This window comes from Muntiacus reevesi, chromosome 7 (assembly GCF_963930625.1).
Source record: "Muntiacus reevesi chromosome 7, mMunRee1.1, whole genome shotgun sequence".
Lineage (NCBI taxonomy): Eukaryota > Metazoa > Chordata > Mammalia > Artiodactyla > Cervidae > Muntiacus > Muntiacus reevesi.
This window is the reverse complement of record NC_089255.1, coordinates 3773521-3794130: the sequence shown is the minus strand read 5'-3', so window position 1 is coordinate 3794130 and position 20610 is coordinate 3773521. Positions and strand designations below refer to the sequence as shown.

Here is a 20610-nt window from a genome sequence, read left to right as displayed (position 1 = left end):
TCCTACACTATTGGTGGGAGTGTAAATTGGTGCAGCCACTGTGGAAAACAGCATGGAGGTTCCTCAGAAAACTAAAACTAGAATTACCATATGATCCAGCAATCCCACTCTTGGGCATATATCCAGATGAACCTATAATTCAGAAAGAAACATGCACCCCTTTGCTCATACACCTATAATTCAGAAAGAAACATGCACCCCTTTGCTCATACCAGAACTATCTACAATAGGTAAGACATGTAAACAACCCATATGTCCACTGGCAGATGAATGGACCAAGAAGATGTGGTATATACATGATGAAATACTACTTAGCCACAAAAAGGAATAAAGTAATGCCATTTGCAGCAACATGGATGAAACTAGAGATTATCACACTAAGTCAAAAACAGAAAGACAAATACCATCGGGTATCACTTATATGTGGAATCTAAAATAAGACACAAATGAACATATCTATGAAACAGAACCACGGGCATAGAGAAGAGGCTTGTGGTGGCCCAGGAGGATGGGTTTGGGAGAGGGGTAGAGAGGGAGGCTGGGGTTAGAAGATGTAAGCTTATACAGAGTGAATGAACCACAAGCTCCTACTGCACAGCACAGAGAACTATATTCAGTATCCGATGATAAACCATAATGGAAAAGAATGTTAAAAAAGAATACACATACACATATATAACTGGATCACTTTGCTACACAGCAATAATTAACAACACTGTATAACAACTATATTTCATTTAAATTAAAAAAGGATGAAAATGGTTGATGTTCTCTTTCAACAGAAAATTGATTTATGTATGCTACCTTTCTGCTGCCGGGAAATCAAATATTTTACCATGACTTATACACATAGATGGAATGGACTAAAGTACCATTGAGTAGTTATAAAAGAGATGGACAGTGAAAAGACACTTACCATAATTCCAGTGAGCAAACAGACTCCTTTCCCACAGTATGTGTTAGGTACCATGTCACCATAACCAATGGAGAGAAAAGTTATTGATATCAACCACATTGCTCCAAGGAAGTTGCTAGTAACATCCTGTTGATCATGGTACCTGAAAAACAGCAAACAAAGCCAGTCCTTTATAATTAATCAAGAGGAGGGTCGCCGAGGGCAGTTTGACTCAATCCAGTGAATTTACTAAGTAGCTTCTATAAAATGCTCTATTTAGAGGTTTTCACAGCTCACTATTATAAGTAAAATTGGGGTTCTTCCTAAGCAATGTGAAAAATGTCAGGATTTCTTCAACTTTAAAAGTAATTTGAAAGGGAAGTTGCAAAATATGAAAATAGCTTTTATCACTGGTGTTATCTGACTAATGCACATTTATCTCTGAGTCCTATTCTTGTTTTGCTCACAAAAATCTCCTCCTTCCTTGGTGTCCACTGATGTGCCCAATATGTAGGATGATATGTGGTTGCCCAACCTCCTTCTGCGCCTCTGTATACGGGGAAGCCATGGTGTCCCCTTCGCTGTCTGTTTCCCTAGGGGGCCAATTTTGACCCTTCAAAATCAATTCAGTCAGGTGCCTCTTCTGTCTGTTTTTCTCCCAGCCCCTCCCGGGGGCTCCCTCAATATCCTGTGTTTTCCTTCACCGCAGGACTAGACTGTAATTGTCCTGTACTAGTTGTCCTCCTTGAAGATGGGAAAAATATCTTTGATTGCACAGTCCACACCCAGAACTAGAGCTTAATGTAAGTCTTTTCCTCCCGAGTTATACACATAAGAGTTTGTAGTCAAAAGGAGAGGTATGCAGTTTATCCTGGTTATCCTAGAAGGTGTCCAGTCTTTCTAATGAGGAGGAAGGTTTTTATCTCAGAAAGAGATACCCTACAATGTCTGGCTTGAATTGCCAGTGTTGAGCAGTAACTCAGCCGCTCGTGGGCGCTGCTATCCATCATGCATACAAGCGTGAGGCCATGCCAGTGGTCACCCGGGAGGAACTTGCCCTGGATGTGTGCCCCGCACAGTCATGGGCAGGGTGGCCCTCACCCAGGGGAGCAGTCACGGGGACTCCTTACTCCTCACTCTACTTGTGTTAAGGACCACCCTTTCTTTCCAGCTCTCAGAAATCACTGGGAACAGCTTTCCCTTCCTTGTTTCTTGGTCTCCGAAGCATGCTGATAACGCCCGAGCTTGCATTCACTCAGTTCTGCCTTTCAGCTCAACCATCTGTCTGTGTAGTCAGAGCTGTGGAGGCAAGAAGGCTGTCCTGTGACCTGAGACCCCGGATTGATCCCATACACAACCTACATTGTGCCATTACGTCCTCTGAGATTTCTTTTTTCTGTTCTTTTTCTCACGCCAAGGCTTCTGCCATAACCCAAAGTGCAGGGAGGTTAGAGAGGATAAGCTTTCCCCTGGAGTGCTATCGCTCTGACAGTGCAGACAGTGGCTCTTATCTCTGTCTTTGGAGACAGAAGGGCCTATGCTTATCACTTTTACACTCTTTTGTTTGCTTCCAAACAAGAGAGAAGCTAAGAAATGGTATTTCCTGCTACACTGGTCTGGGAAATAATCCCTGGCTGGAGTGAGTAGAAACCCAGAGCAAGGAGGCATGATGGCATATCGCTGTATCTTCTGAAAGAAAAGGGAAGGGCAGGTATGCCCCAGCCAGCCCTTGCTGAGCGGCATCCAGCGAGTCTCTGGCGGCAGGAGGACAGCAGCCTCACCATTCTGCTCCAGGAAACGGCATCGAGACTCAGAAGCAGAGTCCCGCCTTCCCAGGATGGCTGAGTGGAGAGGCTGTCCCTGCCAAAAGGGAGGTCAAGATAATGTCTTCCTCATATTAGGTTGATAGGCAGATAGACAGACAGATAGACACATGTGCTCAGTCATGCCTGACACTTTGTGACCTTATGGACTGTGGTCCACTAGGCTCCCCTGTCCATTGGATTTCTCAGGCAAGAGTACTGGAGTGGGTTGCCATTTCCTTCTCCAGTGGATCTTCCCCACCCAGGGAATGGACCCACGTCTCCTGCACCTCCTGCACTGCAGGCAGATTCTTTACCTTTTGAGCCACCAGGAAGCCTTACTCCTCATATTACTCAATCACTAAAAAACAAATGAAATAATGCCATTTGCAGTGACATGGGTGGGCCTAGAGATTGTCATACTAAGTAAAGTAAGTCGGACAGAGAAACACAAATATATGATATTGCTTATAGGTGGAATCTAAAAAAAAAAAAAGAAAGAAACAAATGCACTTATTTACAAAACAGAAACAGACACAAAAAACAAACTCATGGTTATGAAAGGGGGGGAGGGGTAACTTAGGAGTTTGGGATTAACAGACACATACTACCATAAATAAAATTGATAAATAACAAGGCCTACCATAAATAACACTGATAAAGAACATACATAGTAGGGAACTATGATAATCTATAACAGGAAAGAATCTAAAAAAAAAACATATGTATGTATAACTTGAAAGTAATACAACGCTGTAAGTCAACTATACTTCATTTTTTTTTTAAAAGATGTATTCCTAACTTTCAAGGAAGATAGATGAGTGTACTTCCTCTGAGAAACTCTGATAAATAACACGCTCATAAAAGCAGGGTGGTGTGATACATTTGAGAGTTCAGCTATGCGTGAGCTACCAGGCTCTGTGGGCCGCTTGGGGAGCCCGCCATGCGTGTGTGATGGGGGTGCCACGGGAGAATGTGGTTTCTATTTCAAAAGAGAAGCAAGCTTTGGATTATAATCCACTCCCCATATCGAGGCTCTCTATGAACAGTCCTCATCAAGCAATTGTCTGAAACAGAGAATACATTACCTCGGCATGAGCGTGGGCAAGAGAGGGGAGGCAAAAGCTTCATGTCCTATTCAATTTTCAACTGTGGCACAAAGTTTTTTCCTAACAAAGCACGATTTACACAAAGATCCAAAACGTTTAAGAACTGATGGCCCTGATTCCCTGAGGCAGATGAAATATTTGTTGAGCCGTCACTATGTGTTCAGCTCCTAACTTGCATTTTCTCGTTTTACAATCTTTGGCTGAAACAGCTATGGTCTTTACCCATTATCAACAAAGTGTTCTCAGTCGCTAGCCACTAAGAAAATGTGACCACGTCTGAGCGATATCCTCAAGTTACTGCTACCTCATGAGTGAGTAGAACATACCTGCCTACTTGCCCAGCACAAGCTGCTCCTCCGGTAGAGCAACTACAAAGAGGAAGTTTGAGATTTCATACTATAAACAAAGGTCGTTAGGGGGCCTGCTGGGGCCTGCCAGTCCCTCTCCTCAACTTGGGCAAAGGTGTGAAAACCTCTGTCAGCTCTTCTTCCGGAAGCACTTTGATCTGGTTTTCAAAGTTTAGGGCACTCAATGACTTTGAAAGTTACAATGAAAAGCATGCCCTGACTCTCAGTTAGTTGCCTACATTTAATAAAAACACAAGCTTAAAATTTCTTCCATCCTCATTCAATTCTTCACCATTCTCAAGTATTATGCCATTATATCATTTAGTCAGTATTAGTTATATGCTACGCAATTCTATTGGGTAAGACACTGTATTGCTATACTGAAGGGTCTAATTAGAAACAGACAACTTTCTAGGAGCTGGCATTTAAAGGGCTTGGGATTCAATGATAAATTACCTTTTTTTTTTCCTATTAAATAATTAACCTGCCTGAAAGATAACTTAGAATGGAAAAATAATATTTCATACTAATGTTTATGTTACATTTCAGACATACTTAGTTATGACTAGTCAAGAAGAGGCAGGTAATTAGGGACCACATTAGCTACTAGTAGAACACTCAAGGTTTCTTTCTTGGAAACTCATAAACAAATATTAAGACTTATCAACAGGATGACATTGCTTAGAACACCTCCAGGTATTGAATTAATGCAGAGTGACACCACTGTGAATGATTAATATATACAATTTAAACAGTTAAACATTTTCAAAATATTTCCTACAGTTTTTCACTTCAAAAACTTACTTAGATAATTCCAACCTTCTCCACAAGAAGAACAATTTGGGGAAAGACCTGAAAAAATGACTTATGGGGCAAATTTCAAATTCTAATCAATATGAATGCTTATTTAATTAAGACATATTAAAGAAGATTAAAATTAGTGTAAGGAATTTCTGATGATCTCAAACTTTTAAAATAAGGGCTCTAGGGTTTAGGGAGAAGGCTTCTTGAACTGTTTTATAGAACTGCATGCTGCAAAGACTTAAAGCTTGTGAGATTAGCTTTAAGGTTTTAAAAGAAGAAAATGTTTCTTTTCTTGGTTTCCATTCATTTCTTCATTCACTCTTGGCTGTGGATCTATCACTATTTCTGAAATCACAAATATGGCAGCTTTCTATTATATTTGCTTAAATTCCCCAGGGCGATCTTTCCAAGGGCATTACTGAGTTTTTCCCTCTGAATGAGATAGCCTCTACCGCCCCATAGCGCCTTTCCATAAGCAGCAGGAGCTCTGGCCATAGTAATGGTGGACAGTTATGCCATCCCCTCCTCCAGCTCTTTCTCTCCAGGTACATTTCCTTCTGCCTCCCCCACCTTCTTGGCCCTGATTTGTACTTTGAGAATCTGGTCATAATTCCTCTTTTCCAGGTTCCACATAGTAATTTTAGCATGGTACTCTAGGTTGGACCATAGAGTACCATGTCCATTCTTTGCACACCAGGAGCCTCTTATAGGTACCTCTCATGTCAACATGGGTCAGAAGGCATATAACATATGCTCAGCTTAATAAACAGGCCCCTAGAATCTAAATTATAGAGAATTTGAGGACAAAGATTATGCTTTACTCATTGTTTTGTCTTCACTTAAAAGAACATAGCAGGAAATTGGTATTTACTGAATTAACAAATATGACAATATGAAACAATTTTTCTCAAATTGACTTGTCCTTAGCCACTTCAGGATCACATATATAGAGATATAAAAGGGGATAGAAATGAGTCTTTCCCTTCAATCAGTATGAATTGGATTTATCAGTTATGTTCCAAGATCTGTATGCAACTTATAAGTTATTTTTACACATGTAAAAAATAATTCAACAATGGAGATTTACAGCTTATAAACTATATTCATTAACCCTTTTCCATTAAACATACTATTAACACTATGGAATGCAAAAATACCTTAATTGTCAGCTCTGACCTCAAATGTAAGCCTCACTTAAATGGTGAAAAGTATTACGGAGATTTACAATCATGTGATCAACCTACCATCAATTCCCTCTCCTGAATAACACTAAAATGATGGTAGGGCAATTAAAAAAAGTATAAACCCATAAGAACAAAAGGAAGAGAGAAATCAGAGAATAAAAAAAAAATCATATTTTTACACAAACAAAAGTACATGGGGAATTCTGCTTCTAGCTAAGATGGAACAACAAAGAACTGAATTTACACTGCTTCCTAAAACTACAAAAACAGAAAAAATATTTGAAACAATAGTTACCAAGACATAGATAATCTAGTAACAAAAAAAACAGTGATCCCTGTGAAATGGTAAACAACTGAAGTGAGTCCTAAAAGTGCCCCAGCTTCATGCCTCAGGAAAGGCTTCAGAATGTCACTCAGGGATGGAAATCAGCAGAGTCCAGAGGTCTTCCCAAATTGAGGACAGAACTGGGAATACACAGAGACCATGAATTTACAGGGCCAAGAACCAGAGAGGAAACATCTGCACAGAGACAGATCCAGAGAACTGTAGAGAGGTCTCCTTGATTATTCAGTCAAACACTTACTGATCAGTATGTGCAGATAAAACTGTAAGGTTCGAGAAAATACTATATGTAAGGTGGTACCGTATCACTTGAAGGTAGACTGTAGTAAGTGACAGAATATCAGGTGAAAATAAGACTGTGGTAATTTAGTTATCGTATACCTAAGTGTATAGGTATGCTATAAATCCTAAAAGAATAATTAAAAATAATACATCAAAGAGTAATTAGTTATAACCTAGTAAAAGATATAAGATAGAATGAAAAAAAGATAAGCAATCCAAAATGAGGCAGAAATGGAAAAAAGGAGCAAAGAACAGATGGGACAAATGGAAAACAAGAAGACAGAGGACAACTTTACCCAAGCATGTCTGTAACCACACTAACTATAAACGGCCTAAATACTCACAGTTTAAAGGCATAGCTTATTACACAATCCACGGAAGGTTTACAACTTGGAGAAACCATGCAATGAGTGGGTAAGGCCCAAAGTTGAAAACAGGAGAAATTATGATGTCTGAGTATATGGAAGAATAGACGTCCAGGTGCTGCCCCTGAATGGTACTGCCAGACAACTAACAGTAGACGGAGCTTTGTTCTCTGAGGAAAGACTGGAGATTCTGAGCCAGGGCCCAGCTAAGGTCAGGAATGATGTTTGGATCTGAAAACATCGTAATTAAATTCAAGTTTCCAAGCTGAACAACATCCTTAATTTCCTTTCTTCACTCGTATTTTTGACCCTATAGTAGAACTCACTAATACAGAGAAAGAATATTTCTCTCTGGAGAAACAGAATTGGTTCAGTGAAAAGACTTTTATAACAGGAAGAATTTTCTAATGAAAAATGCAGCTTTTCACTTATATACCCCACAGAGAATCTCACCAACTCCCTCCTCATACAAAGCTTCCAATTTCCACTCTGGAACATGAAAGAATAACAAATGATCAGTATACATTTGAAGTATACTTTCTATAAAAATATACAGACAAAAAATGGGAGGGGAAAAGGAAGGAAATAAGGGAAAAGGAAGAAATGAGAAGAATCTAGAGATAATGTAGAATGATGGGGTATGGGATTCCTGCACTTTCTATGCTACATCATGAAAGAGCTAAAGGAAAATATGAAATCTATAAAAAGGAACAGGATGCTACAAAGGAGTGCAACTAAAGAATAAAAAAAAGAGGAACTTAAAAAAAACTTAAAATTATAATAAAAAATAATCATAATACATTTAGAATATAAACTGGTAGAAATCTTCCAGACAGTAGGACAAAAAGAGAAAGGAAGGGAAAAAAGAGAACAAAAAAGATGTATTTTCAGAGAACACAGAGGGTCTAATAACTAACTTTCCAGAAGGAGAACAGAGAAGTGGAAGGAAACGAAAGGGAATTTTAAAAAATTTCTTTGATTTTTCAGGTAAACTGGAAGGCAGGCAACTCTAAAGAAAAGTTCTACTTAGTATTTGCATAGAGAATAACAAAAAACCTATGCAGAGAGGGATCATCCTAGATTTTTAATACTAGGAATAGAGAGAACTTTGAAAGCTACAGAGGGGAAAAACAGATCACAGCTAAACATTAAAAATGACTGCCTCACAAAAACCAACACATGGGTCAGTGGGGCAGCACAGACAGCCCACAAATAAACCCACGCACCTGTGGACAATTAACCTTTAATAGAGGAGGCAGGAATACACAGGGAGAAACAATAGCCTCTTCAAATCTCTGGAAGAGTGGGACAGTATATAAATCACTGAGGTTAGAACACACCCTCACCCTAGACACAAAAACAAACTCACAATGACTTAAAGACATGACACCATTCAACTCCTAGGACAGAATAGAGGCAAAACATTCTCTGACATAAATCATACCCATGTTTTCTTAGGTCAGTCTCCCAAGGCAATAGAAATTTTAAAAAATAAATAAACAAATGGGACCTAATCAAACTTACAAGCTTCTGTACAACAAAGGAAACCATAAACAAAACAGAAATACAGCCTACAGACTAGGAGAAAGTATTTACAAATGACATGACCAATAAGGGCTTAACTTCCAAAATATACAAACAACTTATATGACTCAACAGTCAAAAAAAAAAAAATCAAACAACCCAATCCAAAAATGTGCAGAAGACCTAAATAGACATTTCTCCAAAGAAGACATACAGATGGCCAGTAGGCACATGAAAAGATGCTCACCATCACTAACCATCAGAGAAATGCAAATCAAAACTAAAATGATATGTCACCTCACACTGGTTAGAATGGCCATCAGGAAAAAGTCTACAAATCATAAATGCTGGACAGGCTGTGCAGAAAAGGGAACCCTCCTATAGTACTGATGGGGATGTTATTTGGTACAGCCATTATGGAAAACAGTATGGAGGTTCTTCAAAAAAGTAAAAATATAGTTGCCATATAATCCAGCAATCCAACTCCTGGACATATACCCACACAAAGCTATAATTCAAAAAGGTACATGCACCCTTATGGTGATAGCAGCTTTATTTACAAAGCTGAGACATGGGAACAACGTAAATGTCTTTTGACAGATGAGTGGATAAACAAGATGTGGTCTATGTATAGCACAGGGAATGATAGTCAACATCCTGTAACAAACCAAGATGGAAAAGAACATGAAAAAAGGATATGGCAGGCATTCCCTGGTGGCTCAGATGGTAAAGAGTTCACCTGCAATGCGGGAGACCCAGGTTCGATCCCTGGGTTGGGAAGATACCCTGGAGAAGGGAATAGCAACCACTCCAGTATTCTGGCCTCCAAAGTGAAAACTATGAAGAAGTATATAAATATGTATAACCGAGTCACTCTGCTGTAGAGCAGAAACACAACACTGTAAATAAACTGCATTTCAATAAAACTTAAAAATATATAAGTGGTTATAAACATGTGTGGTGCGGGGTGTTGGGGGGAGGGAGGCAGTCCAGCCTCTCAGAGGGGAAGGATGGAGGATCTGGAAGAAGGAACTAAACAGGAGGGTTTCGGGCCCTCTCTGCTCTGCCTGCCCACGGAGGAGGCATATTTAATCTCTGTGCGATAAGCTTCCTGGGCCAGGGGCGCTCCCCTTCAGAGTATAAACGTGCACCTATGACTCCATCTAACTCAGCGGTGAGTCGTTGGAACACCAGGCAGCCCACTGGGATAAGGGTCAAGCAGTGGTGTCCAGATCTGCTTCACGTCCACAATGAAGCTGATATTGTGATGCCTGCCAGTTCAAGACCCAGATTTTAAAGGGCCAAACCCTTGACTAAAATCCTCTCTGCGTAAGGATGCTCTAAAGTGACAACGCTTTAGTTATATGTATAAAACTACTCGACTTACAGAAATCCCCTCAGGTCAGAGAATCTGAACTGCCCCAATGGGTGTGACCTGCTCCTCATCCCTGCCTCATACTCCTACTTTCTCCCCTATCACCGAGTCATGAGAACAGACATGGTTTTAGGACCCTGGGGATCCCAGGATAGACCTCCTTCAATACCAATGAGTATCCAGAGCCACGCAGGAGAGGCAAGCCATACAGTGTTACCTGTTAAGCCTAACTTTCATTTGGGCGTAAGGCAGATTCAATTTTTATTAACTGTGTAATTCTTTAAAACATCAAAATCAGTTTTCTACTTTGAATTTATTTTGCTCCTAAATGGCAACCCACTCCAGTCTTCTTGCCTGGAGAATCCCATGGACAGAGGAGCCTGGTGGGCTACAGTTCATGGGGTTGCAGAGAGTCTGACATGACTGAGTGACTCACAATTTAACCTTGCACGTTTGGAATTTTTTCCGCTCTTCTGTTAATTTAGAAAAGTCAAAAAGCTAAACATTTCTCTCTTCTCTCCTTTTCCCTACTTCTCCCCTCCCTCTTACTTTCTCTCCCTTTCCTCTTCCTCTGTGTCCATGTGTGCCTGCGTATGTGTGTGTGAGGGGGAAAGAAAGAGAGAATTTCATTCACAATACAGACCACAGAAGATAGGTCTTTGAGTACAGATCCTCACTGGGTATGAACCTCTAAGAGCACAAGCTTCCTCTGAAATAAAGGTCAAAGTCCCTAAAGAAAAAGAGGGGGATAATAGAACATACATCAATTTTCAAATTTGAAGATTTACACTCCCTGAAAAGATGATAAAATGTTTTATTGTCTGGCTCTCTATTATTCATGTAGGCATTTTCATTTCTGCTTGAATAAGTGAGTTCAGAAATGATTCATCTGTCAATAAGCTAACAATCTTAGATTGTGTACATATATAACTATTTGACAATTACCAATGTTAATATCTTATAGGAATACAATGAAATTACCTCAACATACTCTAAACAGACCTGAAAAGACTTATCAGCATATCAGCTGTTTTTGATAAAAAAGGGTTCATGAAATATGCCCAGCCCTAGGAAAGAACTTCTAGGTTAGAGAGCCATAGAAATTAAGAAATTAAAGGTTCCTAAAAATGAAAGTGGACAAAGACCCCGGGGTATAAGTGTCCATCATGAGAGAATCCCCTGAAGGGAAATACTCAGGCAAGGCTATCCTAGAAGACTTAAGCAGCAGTCAGTTGCTTGCACTTACATGTATTAATATAAGTACTTGAATACAGTTCAGTCTTATGAAAGTGTGTGGTTCTGGCCATTTAAATGCCACAGAACATGATCATACCTAATGTGATTTTCTACAATGTGAAAAACTTTTGGTCAAATTCCAAATAAAACAAATGACAATTTGCTCTCAATTTGCACACTAATAACATTATTTAAAAATTAAGTATATGTTATAAATGAACAAAAAAATTATGTTACATTTTAAGTGGATAGAGGTCTAATCTAAGAAAATTATAAATAGGCTTTTAGTACATAGAATGTCGAACAGTTCAGTCTAATGTCAAATGGGATACAGAACAATTTTTTGTTGGGTAGGAATGACCCACACAAATCCAATACAGAGCATCTGTGTTCCCACTCAGTAACAGAAAAAATAAACCCTTCTCCAAAATGGCCCTGGGGAGCAGAACCACCCGCAGTGAGAACCACTGGTCCAGAGTTTCAGGGCGGTCAGCTGGAACTGCGATAGCATCAGAAAATCTGGAGCCAGCTTCATTTCCACACATCTGGAGGGCATTGAAACCAGAGAACCATGGCATTTGGCACAAATTATACTCGTAAGCCCCAGCTACTTCCCAGGCAATCAAAAAAACACCAAGTTCCAGAGCAATGTTATAATTGTGGCTTGCATTTCCACCAAGGTTCTCTTCCCTTTTTGTTTCTTTACAAACTTCCCGACCAACAGTGGTTACTTTCATTTTTCTGGAGCGACCTCCGTTCCTTCTGCTCCTGCGATGCGCCCAGCGTCCTCCACATACTGTGAGCTCCTCTGGGGGAAGGTGGGCGCCTGCAGACAGCCATGGAACCACACTCGGGCAGGCCCAAGACTTCCTACCCCCAAATCAAGCCTTCCCTTACCGAAATCACTGAGCACAGCTCCTGTCTGACACATCCCAGGCTCTGCTGACGCAGAGAGAGTCTTTCTACAAGGGCCTGGGCTGGGGGGGCGAGGTGTGGGGGTGTGTCGGGGGGTGGAGGGGGGCTGCCACAGGTTTCCACCAGGTTGACAGCCACAGAGACTCGCTTCCCTTCTGGGAAGAGCCGTGGGCGGGCAGTCACTAGGGGGCAGTGCCACACCAGTTTATCCCCACAGCAGCCGGGCTGCTCTGCCAGTGCATGCAAAGGACATCAGTCCTGGCTGCTCCTGCCAGTCCACCTTAGAGGACATCAGTCCTGGGTGTTCCATGCAGTCCATCCTAGAGGACATCAGTCCTGGGTGTTCAATGCAGTCCATCCTAGAGGACATCAGTCCTGGGTGCTCAATGCAGTCCATCCTAGAGGACATCAGTCCTGGCTGCTCCTGCCAGTGCATCCAAAGGACATCGGTCCTGGGTGCTCAATGCAGTCCATCCTAGAGGACATCAGTCCTGGTGTTCAACGGCAGGACTGGGGTGGAGCTGAAACTCCAGTACCATGGCCACCTGATGCAAAGAGTTGACTCACTGGAAAAGACACTGATGCTGGGAGGGATTGGGGGCAGGAGGAGAAGAGGACGACAGAGGATTAGATGGCTGGATGGCATCACCGACTTGATAGACATGGGCTTGAGTAAACTCCGGGAGCTGGTGACGGACAGGGAGGCCTGGCGTGCTGCATGTAGTCCACGGGGTCGCAAGGAGTCGGACACAACTGAGACTGAACTGAACTGCTTGGCTGAGTTTGGGCCCGACCAGGGCAAGTCAGCTTATGAGGGGACTTCCCTGGGATTGCCTTCAGGCAAAAGCCCCTGTCCTGGGCATCATCCTGGAGGCACAGATTGTTCCATTTAAGTAATAGCAGTTACAACTGATATACACAGGCCAGGGCCACTCCCATACCAGAAGCCTCAGGTATGACAGAGCAAGTTAGGGGCATCATCTGAGGTGGGTGTGTGTGTGTGTGCGTGTGGGTGTGGGTGTCGGTGAGTGTGCAGGTGGGTGAGGGTGGATGTGTGTGTGTGTGGGTGGGTGCGTGGGTGTGTCTGTGTGTGGTGTGTGTGTGTATGTTCATGTCTGGGGGTGTGTGTGTCTGGGGGTGTGCGTGGGGGGGTGTCTGTGTGGGTGTGGGTGGGTGTGAGTGTGTGGGTGTGGGTGTGGGTGTATCTGGGTGTGTGTGTGTGTGTCTGGGTGTGTGTGTCTGGGTGTGTGTGTCTGGGTGTGTGTGTCTGGGGGTGTGTGTGTCTGGGGGTGTGTGTCTGGGTGTGTGTATGTGTGTGGGTGTATCTGGGTCTGGGTGTGTGTGTCTCTGTGGGTGTGTGTACCTGGGGGTGTGTGTCTGGGTGTGTGTGTGGGGGGGGTGTATCTGGGTCTGGGTGTGTGTGTCTCTGTGTGTGTGTCTGGGGGGGTGTGTGTGGAGTGTGTTTCTGGGTGTGTCTTGGTGTGTGTGTGTGTGTCTGTGTGTGTGTGTGTGTCTGTGTGTGTGTGTGTCTGGGTGTGTGTGTGTGTGTGTGTGGGTGTATCTGGGTCTGGGTGTGTGTGTCTCTGTGGGTGTGTCTCTGTGGGTGTGTGTCTGGGGGTGTGTGTCTGGGTGTGTGTATGTGTGTGTGTGTGTGTGTGGGTGTATCTGGGTCTGGGTGTGTGTGTCTCTGTGTGTGTGTCTGGGGGTGTGTGTGTGGAGTGTGTTTCTGGGTATGTCTGGGTGTGTGTGTGTGTCTGGGTGCACATGCCATTCTAGATCTAACCTAAGGTAGCTGCATGTCTTCACGTTTCACCCCTCTGAGATTCTCCAGATCAAATACCACACTGTACCTTGTAAATGTGTTAAAAAAAAAAAAACAACATTCCCGTGCATTGTTCTAACCACGTTGGAATTGAACCAGCATTTGAAGATACAGATGTCAGGGTCTTGTTTACTCACCCTGAGACCAAGTCCAGGAGGTGTTGCTCTATATCCAGAGGGACTGCCCCTGCCCCAGTCCTTGACTCAAAACCGCGATTCTTAACACTGAACCCCCTTTCCACTGTCATGAGAACCACACCATCTACCTCCTAGATGGCTGCCAGTGCTGAGATCATGGAGCACGAACCCAAAACTACTTGATGAGTACATAAAAACTGTGCTTCTTTCTACTTGACCAAATCCCTCTCCATTTGTGTAAAAGCAGACACAGAGAAAAGTACTGCTTTTGCAAGCATGCCTTCTTGCACGCAGGCAAGGTGGCAAACGGCTCTCAGAGGCAGCTTTTAGTCTTGCTCCCTTCTGCTGTGACTGTCACGAGCCCAGGGCTAGTACCACCGAGCGGCAAGAGGGCAGAGAGGGGGCTTGGGGCAGGAAGGAGGGAGAGGCAGCAGTAAGGCAGGCACTATCTTGGCAGAGCCAAAGGAGCTGGGCTGAGAGGAGATCAGTCTGTAAAATAAGGAGAGTAAGAAGACAGAGGGATGCTTAGTAAGAAGTCTGAATGAGACAAAAGAAACACCTCGCAACCTCTCTGTGACATTCTGTTCTCCGACTCCTCAGTCTCCCTCCCTCCCTCCCACACTAGTACTTCCATGCTGGGGTGGGGAAGTGATGGGGAAAGTACATTTCAGCATCCTAGCATCTATTACACATTCCTGAGAAATTTCTGATGTCTGTTTAAGGCTTCAATTCAACTGAAAAAGAATATATCCCAGTGACCCCAATCAACCCAGCTCTAAGTTGCCACATCAACAGTAGACAATTATCATGAATAGATTCTAAAGCTTTAGTTTTCAAAATACAGCAAATGAAAATTCCTCCTTAGAACCAATGCTGACAAGCCGTTTAGCCTCTAGCACTTCATGGTTCCAGGCTATGTTTCTAGAAAACATTCCTGAATGTCGTTTTATTCCACAGAGAGAGAGAGAGAGCGAGGACAAGAAGCGGAGGCCGACAACTGCGCCACCAAACCGCGAAGAGAGCAAAGAGTTCTCAGGGACGCTGAGCTCACGGCGACTCCAGCAAGGCTGAAGAGGAGGCTCGCAGACTTTCTGAGAAGGTCATCTGCAAGGTTTACCAGTTAAATTTTCCCACTTCAGTTTTAAAACTTCACCCCCAAAGGCCTGCTAACTGTCCTTTGCTTGCTGGAGCATAGACTGCATAGACAGCTAAAACATAGACTGCAGTGCCAAAGCATCATGAACCAAATTAAGACCCAGGTCTAGGCTCATGAAGGGGGAACTTCTGTGTGGAAAAAGGCCATCCCCAAGCCCAGCTCACTGTCACCAAGGACCCATCAGTCCTCCACTATGTAAAGATCTCAGAGGTCTGCAACAGGAACACTGTGTCTTTGGACATACTGCTATACTGAAGATGGTAACCAGCAGGGACCGACTGCCCAGTACATGGAACCTGCTCAAAGTTATGCAGCAGCCTGGATGGGAGGGGAGTCCTTGGGGCATGTATGTGTGTGTCGGCTATACCCAGTACAAAACAAAAAGTAAAAAAAAGGAACAATATGTACCCTTAAGCCTAGGAAACGTATCTTTATACAAGCAAAATAAAAGAGCAAAGACATGAGGAGGAGAGGAGGGTAACGTGGAGAAAAGAGGCCAAAAGTGAGTAAAGAAATAGTGGAAATTCCTGCAAGTAAAACTCTGGAAAAATGTGAATAAATGATTGGAGAAAAATCATTGCATGAGCCGCAAAAACTCGAAAACTTGACTAACTTAAAGCAATTAAAAATCAGGCTCATTCTCTAGCATCACACACAAATATAGCCCATAGCCCTTGCTAGCTCCTACTACTGTTTCCAACTACTCTGGAAAAGGAAAAAACAAGAAAAACAGAACCAACTCAAAAGTCTTATATCATCCTTTAGTTTTTAGTATTTTCATGGTCATCAAAACCACTCCTGGCTGGGACTTCCCTGGTGGCCCAGTGGCTTAGACTCTGCGCTCCCGATGCTGGGGGTCCGAGTTCTATCCTTGGTCAGGGAACTAGATCCCACGTGCTGCAACTAGAGATCCCAGGTGCTGCAACTGAAAGACCCCGCATGCCACAACTAGACCTGGCACATACAAATAATAAACAGATATTTTTTTAAAAAGACAAAAAAACCCCACTGCTGGCTGAGTGTGTGTTATCTGCAGAAGCAATGTGGGAGAGTGTGCATTCAGTGAAGCGGGCGACACACTCAGCTCGCCAAACAGACTGGAGCCAGATACAGCACCCCTCCCCCAAAGAAACACACTTTTAGCTTGGCAAATAAATGAGAGTCACTTTTCTTTTTATACAGAGAATTCAAGAATACAAAGGAATACTGCAAATGGAAACCTGGGTGGACAATGACCTCTGCACTTGGGTTATGAGAAGGTAACCAAAAGCCATCAAGGATCAGGATTACACCAATCAACCGACTCATGAACTTCAGCTTAGCTGTGCCATGCTTGTCAGTCCCCTCTTCATCTCTTCAGGACAAGCGCCAGCAATGAAATGATCTCTTTCAACTCTATTCCTCTTAAATCGCACTGACCGAATATGAATCTACTAAGCCAGCAACATTTCCTTCTGCTAGCATGGCGCAACGGGGCTTATAGAAGCCGAGTGTGACAGCTGGATCTAAAAGCAGAGTCCTCTGTGTAATGAACTTAGATGACGAAGGGCTAGCTATGCAGGCGTAAATCAACGGCTCAACACTAGGTTTCTCCTCTATCCCGTGAAACCTGGTTAAAAATCACTTTGTGCATAGCTTGGTAACCATAGAGTGCCCCAGGGGATAAAGTATTTGCATGGGCTCTACATCAGCTGCGAGGCATCTTATAGGAAATAGAGAACAAAGCTACCATTCTTTCATCTAGTCAAAGCTATGGTTTTTTCCAATAGTCATGTATGGATGTGAGCGCTGGACTATAAAGAAAGCTGAGAGCCAAAGAATTAATGCTTTTGAACTGTGGTGTTGGAGAAGATTCTTGAGAGTCCCTTGGACGGCAAGGAGATCCAACCAGTCCATCCTAAAGGAGATCAGTCCTGGGTGTTCATTGGAAGGATTGGTGCTGAAGTTAAAACTCCAGTACTTTGACCACCTGATGTGAAGAACTGACTTATTGGAAAAGACCCTGAAACTGGGAAAGATTGAAGGTGGGAGGAGAAGGGGACGAAAGAGGATGAGATGACTGGATGGCATCACCAACTCAATGGACATGAGTTTGAGTTATCTCCAGGAGTTGGTGATGGACAGGGAGGCCTGGTGTGCAGCAGTGCACGGGGTTGCAAAGAATTGGACACGACTGAGCGACTGAATTGAACTGAACCTGAAAACATGCAAATCAGAATAGGATGTATGAGCTACATTACAGGACTGCTTAACAGAATTTTATGCAAAAAAATGTGAAACTGTTTACTATCTGTGTTGTCCAATTCAGTGGCCACTAACTACAGGTGCCTCCCGGATGTTTGAAATGTGGCTAGTGCAAATAAGGAACTAAGCTTTTAATTCTCATTTTAAACAATTTAAAATTAAAAAGCCATGTGGGTTGTCTGGCTGCCATATTGGACAGTGAGGACAAATGGGCCACATTGTGGCAGGAAAACCACAAAATACACCTTATCAGGCTGTATGAACACAGCTGTTTTAATTCCGCCAGGCTTCCCTGGTAGCTCAGTTGGTAAATATTCCACCTGCAATGCAGGAGACCCCGGTTCCATTCCTGGGTCACGAAGATCCGCTGAAGAAGGGATAGGCTACCCACTCCAGTATTCTTGGGCTTCCCTTGTGGCTCAGCTGGTGAAGAAAATTCACCTGCAATGCAGGAGACCTGGGTTTGATCCCTGGGTTGGGAAGATCCCCTGGAGAAGGGAAAGGCTCCCCACTCCAGTATTCTGGTTTGGAGAATTCATGGACTGTATAATTCATGGGGTCAGAAAGAGTCGGACACTTTCACTTTTCAGTTCACTTTCAAAATGTTCACATTGAACTTTTTCTCCATTAAAGTGAATGGGATAAAGAAGTATGATACGTTCCCAGACTTCCAAGACCTTAACCTACATACACATTTACATGATGTTCTGTGCTCCATTGTTATTTGGTTACTTATTTGGCTTCTTGGCTAAAGAAAAGGAGTATTTTATAGAAATAAATTGACTTTTGATTTCCTAGTGTATACTAGTTCACTCAGGCAGGCAATGATCCCCTAGTTCATGGAGACTGTACCAGAAGCTGGGCCAGCTTCTATACGGTGCAGACAAAATACGCTACTCAACAGTCTTGAAATCTACAGTGAGTGAAGAACTACCTTAGTCTCCAGAGGCTGGCAAAGCACCCCTGGTCTTCCTATCAGACCTACTTCAGTCATTTTCCATGATCCTGCCATACCATGGGACACAGCTGCTTCCCCAGGAGGAGTCCACAGAAAAGATCACAGCAGGGCAGCTGTCTTTTGGGTTGACTGCTTTCTAAATCAGACAACCTAAACACTAGAGCACTTCTCTCATTGTCAGTATTCAGATTCTGCTCATGTGGCATCCTATTGAAAAAAAATGACAGAGGCAGTCTCCATTCATATATTTACAAGCTCATTCTGCTTAATGTTTAGTGATATATATACTGATAGCAAACTACAGAGAAAAATCATGGGAATGGGTGCACAGAAGATCTATCATTCTGCATCTTTTGATATATATCAACATTATTTCAAAATAGATGTTTCCACAGTGTGAATATTTTATTTATTTAGCTTACAAGGAAACTGTTTTGAAGCAGTATGAAGAGTCATGCAGCCCGCAATAGCTTTCTTTTGCTCCACTTGATTTAATTAATGTTTGTTTCTGAACTTGTATATTTTACTTAAAAATAACATTCCCATAAAGTCTCTCACTGATGTAAAGTCAGCTGAACACTTTATACAAGTGTTGACCTCTAAAATTAAAGAGGCACTTCAGGAATAACTGCCACATTTTTTTTTCCTTGAGTCAGTTCAGGGAGACAAGGTCTACTGTGGGGCATTTTTGTTTCTATGTATGATTCTCAGTTTATATATATGCATTATTAAAATAAGGGGCACTTATCCTGCAATCACTTGGCAGGGGTCACTTCATATACTGTTCAGGGCATAGTTTTCAAACCTACAATCCTATATATCTATGTATTTATCATCTAGCTATCTATCCATCTATCCACCCATCCATCCAACTATCTATCCGTCCATCCATTTATCCAGCTATCTATCATATTTCTGCTGTATTCAGCATTATGAGCTCCATCATATTCAGCTCAGGAACCACTGAACCTTGTTTTCTGACAATTAGCAGCATAGACATATGATGGCTCAGGAACAGAACATGATGTACAGGTAACAAAGACACACACTCTGCTTGGTGCAGTGTGGGGTGCAACAGAGAAGACCATTTCAAGAGCTATTTTGGGGCTAAGAGGGGCAGCGGGCTTCCTGCAGGTCTGTGTCCTAATCCCCTGGCTCCACGGCGAGACAAGAGGTACGGCATTCACCACGGCAGTGGTCAGAGTGCACAGTGGCCTCTGGGGAGGCTCGGGCCAGTCAGCGCTGAGACATATATTCTAGCTTCCAGTCTGTGCCCTTTCTGTAGCATGCTGCTGTCCCCCCTCCACGACCCTCTCCCATGTTGAGGGTATCTTCAGATACCAAGCTGCCCCAAATTAGACAACTTGGGGTCACATGTATGCCTTGTCCCCATGATCAAAGAGCTGTGATGTTCTGAAGCATCCAACTGCTATTGTTCCTCAGCCTAGCCATTTCTTCTGGGCCTGGCCTCTCTGGTTTAGTTCCTGCTTATCTCACACTTAGATTCTAAGCTCCAGCTGAAGAAGTTTCACAATTCACAAGGTATACATTTTTCTCAACCCTCCAGGCCTCTGCACACACAGTCCTTTCTTCTTAAACTCTGAGAGAGAGAGAAAGACAGGGAAGCCTGGCGTGCTGCAGTCCATGGGGTTGCAAAGAGTTGGACACAATTTAGGGACTGAACAGCAGTAGCAGTCCCCATTTTAGCCTGACTTCTGGTCCTTGGAATCCAATCTAAAAGTCATGTCTTAACACTTGCACCCCTCTTCTTCCCGAGAGGGGCTCAGGCAGCCCCTTCTGGGCAGTCTCATGGCCCCCACTCTGCATTCTACCACCACTGGTTCACAGGGACGCACACTATTTCTGGCTCAAAGCTACATGCCCAGCGATAGTTAGTACTGTCACTGGTGCGTGATGGGTAAAGAATAGATTTTTTAGTGACTGGACAAGTGAAAGATTCCCCATTCTCACTGTCATATTCTAGGGACGAGATGATGAAGGCTTAGTCAATCGCAATAAACACAGTCCCAGCCTCCTTGTCTCTGGGTTCTCTTTCTGCATCTTCTTCCTGTTTCCTGAGTTATGTTTTTCTAAACTATAAATCTAACAATG

The 20610-nt window shown here is 42.9% G+C and overlaps 1 protein-coding gene across 1 annotated transcript in view; it reads right to left on the bottom strand.

The window, feature by feature from the left end:
- KCNN2 (potassium calcium-activated channel subfamily N member 2) overlaps positions 1-20610 on the bottom strand; it is a 162186-nt gene that overhangs the window by 37621 nt on the left and 103955 nt on the right. Inside the window, exon 5 of the mRNA XM_065940873.1 lies at positions 917-1058. Within this exon, the coding sequence (XP_065796945.1) occupies positions 917-1058 (142 nt within the window). The remainder of the gene's footprint in view (positions 1-916; positions 1059-20610) is intronic.